Raw genomic sequence first — 6723 nt, forward strand, 5'->3', positions numbered from 1 at the left:
GCTGCCTTATGCCAATTCATTTCAAAGTCGTCGGATCGAAGCCACCGATTTTTCTCTCTACTCAAAAGGAAGAACGATTTTGCCTGGACCCCAAAATGACAACGGACATTAGAGGAATTGAAGCGATACCCTATCGAGCCCACCGCTGCTTCACACTCCGAAGGTAGATGAAAAACTTTACTTATACTTGGCGGTATCGGAAAATAGCGGTAAGTGGTATCTTAGTTCGAGAAGAGCAAGGTACGCAATTTCGCGTTTATTATGTAAGTCGAACCTTAGGGGAAGCAGAAACTAGATATCCACACTTGGAGAAATTGGCACTTGCACTAATAGGGGCCTCTAGAAAATTAAGACCATACTTTCAATGTCACCCTATATGCGTATTAACTACTTACCCACTTCGTAATATTTTGCACAAGCCCAAACTATCGGTCCGATTGGGCAAATGGGCCGTCGAACTCAGTGGGTACGACATCGAGTATCAATCTCGGATGGCCATTAAGTCTCAAATTTTAGCAGACTTCGTGGCCGATTTCACGCCAACCCTCGTACCTGAAGTTGAGAGGGAACTTTTGTTAAAATTGGGTACATCATCAGGGGTATGGACCCTCTTCACAGACGGTGCTTCGAATGTGAAGGGGTCCGGGCTAGGCATCATTTTAAAGCCGCCCACGGGTAGCACTATTAAGCAATCTATCAAAACTGCTAGGTTAACTAACCGAGGCCGAGTACGAGGACAAGATTGCAGGTCTCGAGCTAGCTAAAAGCTTGGGAGCAGAAGTCATTGAAGCCAAGTGTGACTCTTTACTGGTGGTAAACCAAGTAAACAAAACCTTTGAAGTTTGAGAGGATAAAATGCAAAGGTATTTGGACAAACTGCAGGTAACTTTGCACCATTTTCAGGAATGGACTTTACAGCATGTACCTCGTGAACAAAATAGTGAGGCTGATGCGCTTGCAAATCTGGGGTCATCGGTCGAGGAAGATGAGATCAACTCAGGGACTATCGTTCAACTCTCGAGATCCATAATCGAGGAAGGTCACGCTGAGATAAACTCCACAAGTCTAACCTGGGATTGGAGAAACAAATATATAGAATACTTCAAGAATGGGAAACTTCCATCGGACCCAAAGGAGTCAAGAGCTCTACGCAAAAAAGCTGCACGCTTCACCTTATCCAATGATGGAACGCTGTTTAGAAGGATGTTCGATGGTCCACTGCAATATGTTTGGGACCGGAAGATACCGACTATATCCTACGTGAGATTCACGAGGGCACTTGTGAAAATCATTCCGGTGCCGATTCATTAGTCCAAAAAATAATTAGAGCAGGATACTATTGGATCGATATGGACAAAGATGCAAAGGAGTTTGTTCGAAAATGTGATAAATGTCAAAGGTTTGCACCGATGATCCATCAGCATGGAGAGCAACTTCACTCAGTCCTATCCCCATGGCCATTCATGAAATAGGGAATGGATATCGTCGTCCCTCTGCCATCGGCCCCAGGTAAAGCTAATTTCGTTTTATTTATGACTGACTATTTCTCTAAATGGGTTGAAGCATATGCGTTCGAGAAAGTGAGAGAGAAAGAGGTTATAGACTTCATCTGGGATCATATCGTATGTCGATTTGGGATACCCGCCGAAATAGTATATGACAATGGAAAATAATTTATCAGCAGCAAAGTGACGAAATTCCTCGAAGACCACAAAATAAAAAGGATATTATTAACACCGTATCACCCTAGTGGGAACGGACAGACTGAATCGACGAACAAGATTATCATTCAAAACCTAAAGAAAAGGTTGAACGATGCTAAGGGGAAATGGAGAGAAATTCTACCCGAAGTTCTTTGGATATACCGAACAACATCAAAGTCCAGTACGGGGGCAACCCCGTTCTCCTTAGTATATTTCTACGAAGCCTTGATTCTGGTCGAAGTCGGGGAACCCAGTACAAGGTTCCGACATACAACAAAAGAGTCAAATCATGAGGCTACGAATACTAGCCTCGAATTATTGGATGAAAAATGAGAAGCCGCTCTCGTCCGATTGGCCGCCCAAAAGCAGTAGATCAAAAGATACTATAATCGAAGAACCAATCTTCGCCATTATAAAATCGGGGATTTAGTGCTAAGGAAAATCACCCTCAACACCCGAAATCCAAATGAAGGAAAACTGGGTCCGAACTGGGAAGGACCATATCAGGTCCTTGAAATTGTCGGTAAAGGATCCTATAAGCTCGGTATAATAAACGACAAGCAACTACCAAGCAATTGGAATGTATCACACCTAAAACGATACTATTGTTAAGGTACAACCTCCTATGTTTATTTATATTTCAAAATTAACCCTTGCAGGTGTTCGATCAGAAACAAGAATGGATTATTCGGCTCGAAGCCTTCAGGCCTGAAAGCACGCGTTACTCTCTTTTTCCCTTTGATCGATTTTTGTCCCAAATGGATTTTTCGGCAAGGTTTTTAATGAGGCGACCATTGATCGTGCTAACATAGAACAATTCAACAGTATCCGGGGCCTCTTTACAATCAACCTCGAATACTGGGGGCATTACCCTCGAATATATCAAGTTCGATTATCAAGTTCGAAGCAAGAAAGTTACTTTATGACAACATGGTTTCGATAGGAATAATTGTAAGAGCCAAATGGTCAAAATGAACCATGCTCATAAAGTTTGCTCGATCCCTAGTACAGAACATAAACATATGTATAATGACATAAAAGGAATTTTTTACTGATATCTAATATCTCAGAATCCATCCTCTACTAAGCCTACAAGCTACTCTTATTTCGAGTTCGAGCAATCACTCACTCGACCACTAAGCCTACGGGCTACTCTTATTTCGAGTTAGAGCAATCACTCACTCGACTACTAAGCCTATGGGCTACTCTTATTTCGAGTTCGGACAATCACTCACTCGGCCACTAAGCCTATGAGCTACTCTTATTTCTAGTTCAAGCAATCACTCACTCGACCACTAAGCCTACGAGCTACATCACTTTGAGTTCGAGCAATCACTCACTCGACCACTAAGCCTACGGGCTACTTTTGTTTCGAGTTCGAGCAATCACTCACTCGACCACTAAGCCTACATGCTACTCTTATTTTGAGTTCGAGCAATCACTCACTCGACCACTAAGCCTACGGGCTACTTTTATTTCGAGTTCGAGCAATCACTCACTCGACTACTAAGCCTACGGGCTACATCACTTCGAGTTCAAGCAATCACTCACTAGACCACTAAGCCTACAGGCTACTCTTATTTTGAGTTCGAGCAATCACTCACTCGACCACTAAGCCTACGGGATACTCTTATTTCGAGTTCGAGTAATCACTCACTCGACCACTAAGCCTACGGGCTACGCTTGTTTCGAGTTCGAGTAATCACTCACTCGACCACTAAGCTTACTGGCTATGCTTGTTTCGAGTTCAAGCAACCACTCACTCGACTACTAAGCCTACGTGCTACTCTTATTTCGAGTTTGAGTAATCAATCACTCGACTACTAAGCCTACGGGATACATCACTTCGAGTTCGAGCAATCACTCACTCGACTACTAATCCTACGGGTTACTCTTATTTCGAGTTCGAGAAATTACTCACTCGACCACTAAGCCTACGTGCTACATTACTTGGAGTTTGAGCAATCATTCACTCGACCACTAAGACTACGAGCTACATCACTTTGAGTTCAAGCAAGCACTCACTCGACCACTAAGCCTACGAGCTACTCTTATTTCGAGTTCGAGCAATCACTCACTCGACCACTAAGCCCACGGGCTACATCATTTCGAGTTCGAGCAATCACTCACTTGACCACTAAGCCTACGGGCTACATCACTTCGAGTTCAAGCAAGCACTCACTCGACTACTAAGCCTACGGGCTACTCTTATTTCGAGTTCGAGCAATCACTCACTCGACCACTAAGCCTACGGGCTACATTACTTCAAGTTCGAGCAATCACTCACTCGACCACTAAGACTACAGGCTATATCACTTTGAGTTCGAGCAATCACTCACTCGACCACTAAGCCTACGGGCTACTCTTATTTCGAGTTCGAGCAATCACTCACTCGACCATTAACCCTAAGGGCTACCCTTACTTCGAGTTTGAGCAATCACTCACCTGACCATTAAGCCTACGGGCTACATAACTTCGAGTTCGAGCAGTCACTCACTCGGTTATAAAGACTTCAAAGATCCTGCTTCGATCAAATTGCCTGAAGCCTCGAACTTATGAAAACTTTCATAAGGCATAAATGAAACAGAATTTTCATAAGGCATAATTGAAATAAAGTTCTCACAAGGCAGAATATGAAACAAAGACAAATCGGGAAAGGAAAAGATCTTTATATATATATATATATATATATATATATATATATATATATATATATATATATATATATATATATATATATGGGTATTTACAAGGTTCGATGAGGACCCTACACAAAATAGATCAAAAATAAAAAACCCTAAGGTTCTTGATTATCTCTGGGAGTAGCCTCTTCTCCATCGAGCTCCTCCCCGTTATCATAATCATCATCATCGGAAGCCAGTGTTCTAGCTTCGGCTTCAAGTTCTTTAGCTTTTTTTAATCTCTTCGGTTAGATCAAAACCTCGAGCATGGATTTCCTCGAGGGTCTCCCTACGAGATTTACATTTGGCGAGTTCAGAAACCCAGTATGATAGAGTTTTAGCAGTCTCAACTACCTCTCTCGCTTGCACTTGAGCGGCTTCGACATCGGCCCGATAAATAGCCATGAATGCATCTGCCTCGGCTTTTGCTTTTACAGCTTCAGATTTATCCTTGGTAAGTTCGAAAGCCGACCGAGATTCAAGCTATTCTATTTTTCTTGCTTGAACTGAGCTCCTCTCCTTCTTCCTTGAAGTTGACTCTCGGCCAATGATAATTGGGCTCGAATAGCCTCTTTCTCTGCAGAAAGGCGATCCATACCTTCTTTCAACCCCATGGTCTCCACCTTTATTGTGTCAACCTCCTCACGAAGCTTCCTAATCATTTCAAGCTTCTGCTGCAGTTGTAAGATCAAAATATTAGCCTCCGATCCTGAATCGAGCCCATAAGTTTTTAAGATTATCACTACTTGCTCAGTCAGGTCAGTCTGGTCTTAATGAGCCTTGGCCAACTCGGCTTGGAGCTCCCTGATTTCCTCTTCTCTTTAACCGCAGAAGAGTTTAAGGGCGTTTTTCTCTTTAGTGACTCTTCGGAGGCCGGCCTCGTACCGACTCAGTTCAGCTCGAGATCGAGAACATTCTTCTCGATGAACCACTGAGGCCTACGAAGGAAGAAGAAAAGAAGTTAGAAAAGAAAAACAAACATAAAGGTGGTACCAACGAAGAGAGTTAGAGCTTACCCTATGCAGAGCTTGTTGCACTTCATAGAAAAGGCCCGACACATCACTAGGGCCAGCAACATCTTCTACACTAGTAAACAAAACACGGAAGGGGTCCTCTCCTTCGTGAATCTGCCCTATCTCGAGGGTCCCCAAAGCTTGGGCTTCCCGAATCTCCCCTTCGAAAAAAGCGGGGAGAGTAGGCGAATCTCCGATTACTGTTGTCCCAAGCGAGTCACTTGGGGCGTTCTCTTCGGCTCAGAGATGTTCAAGGCCGGCCCCTTCAGATATACCCACCGTTTGTTGAATTCGGTGAGAGGCATCCTCGACCTCTAACGATTCAGGGACTCTGCCCGAATCTTTCTCCGATATTCCCCCAGTGCGAGGTGGAGCTTCATAAACCACTATCGATCCAGCTACCTTTGGGGCATCGATGGTTTTCTTCGCTCGGGTCACCAGAATAGAGCCGTCATTTTTTTTTTCTTCTTCTTCTTCTTCTTCTTCTTCTTCTTCTTCTTCTTCTTCTTCTTCTTCTTCTTTATCCCTTAGACACCGAACCGACTCTTCGGTCAAAAAGATGATATTCTTCCTCGGTTTACGAGCCGCCCTTGTCTTAGGTTGTGGATCCTCGGAAGTAGAGGCCCTTTTCCTCTTATGGTCCTTCACCGGTTTCGGGACCAGGGCCGACGTCTCTTCCTTACCAGACGGGGGCCTCAAAACCACATCTTTGCTTAGGCCTACACACAAGAAAATTAGTTAAGTATATGAAAAATATTTCGGTCGGACTATCAAAGACTTGAGAAAAAAGCTTACCATGATTTTTGGCCTCCCATCGATCCTTTGACAAGTCACGCCACGAGCGCTCAACGTATGTAGAGATCGAAGCCAGGTCTCATACCCAGCTCTTGAGGTTAGGAATTGCACCGGGCATCCAAGGAACCACTGCATCACAAAAGGGGATATTAGTGAGAAAGAAATGAAGGGACAAAACAACAGAAGTATACTTACGCTTTATGTTCCATTCCTCGAGAAATGGCATCTTCTCGGCAGGAATTAGGTCCGAAGTCTTCACTCGAAAGAACCTGCCCATCCAGCCTCGATCCTTGTCCTCATTGATGCTCGAGAATAGCACCTTGGTAGCCCGACGATGGAGTTTTATTAACCCGCCTCGAAAGAGGCGGGGGCTGTACAATCTAATAAGATGGTCGAGGGTAAAAGACATCCCCTCGATTTTGTTCACAAAGAAGCGGATCAGAATAACGATCCGCCAAAAAAAAGGATGGATTTGGCCTAGCGTTATTCGGTATTGACGGCAAAAATCGACGACAACAGGGTCGAGGGGGC

The 6723-nt window shown here is 44.0% G+C and overlaps 1 protein-coding gene across 1 annotated transcript; it reads right to left on the reverse strand.

Moving 5' to 3' along the window:
* Positions 1 to 4872: 4872 nt before the first annotated feature.
* LOC138910577 (uncharacterized) lies at positions 4873 to 6418 on the reverse strand. The gene is made up of 4 exons (XM_070201820.1): positions 6304 to 6418; positions 5677 to 6116; positions 5211 to 5322; positions 4873 to 5093 (listed from the first exon to the last, which is right to left on the reverse strand). Exons 1-4 carry the CDS (start codon positions 6416 to 6418, stop codon positions 4873 to 4875), a joined length of 888 nt encoding a protein of 295 aa, XP_070057921.1.
* Between the last annotated feature and the right edge of the window lie 305 nt (positions 6419 to 6723).

This window comes from Nicotiana tomentosiformis, chromosome 4 (genome assembly GCF_000390325.3).
Source record: "Nicotiana tomentosiformis chromosome 4, ASM39032v3, whole genome shotgun sequence".
NCBI lineage: Eukaryota > Viridiplantae > Streptophyta > Magnoliopsida > Solanales > Solanaceae > Nicotiana > Nicotiana tomentosiformis.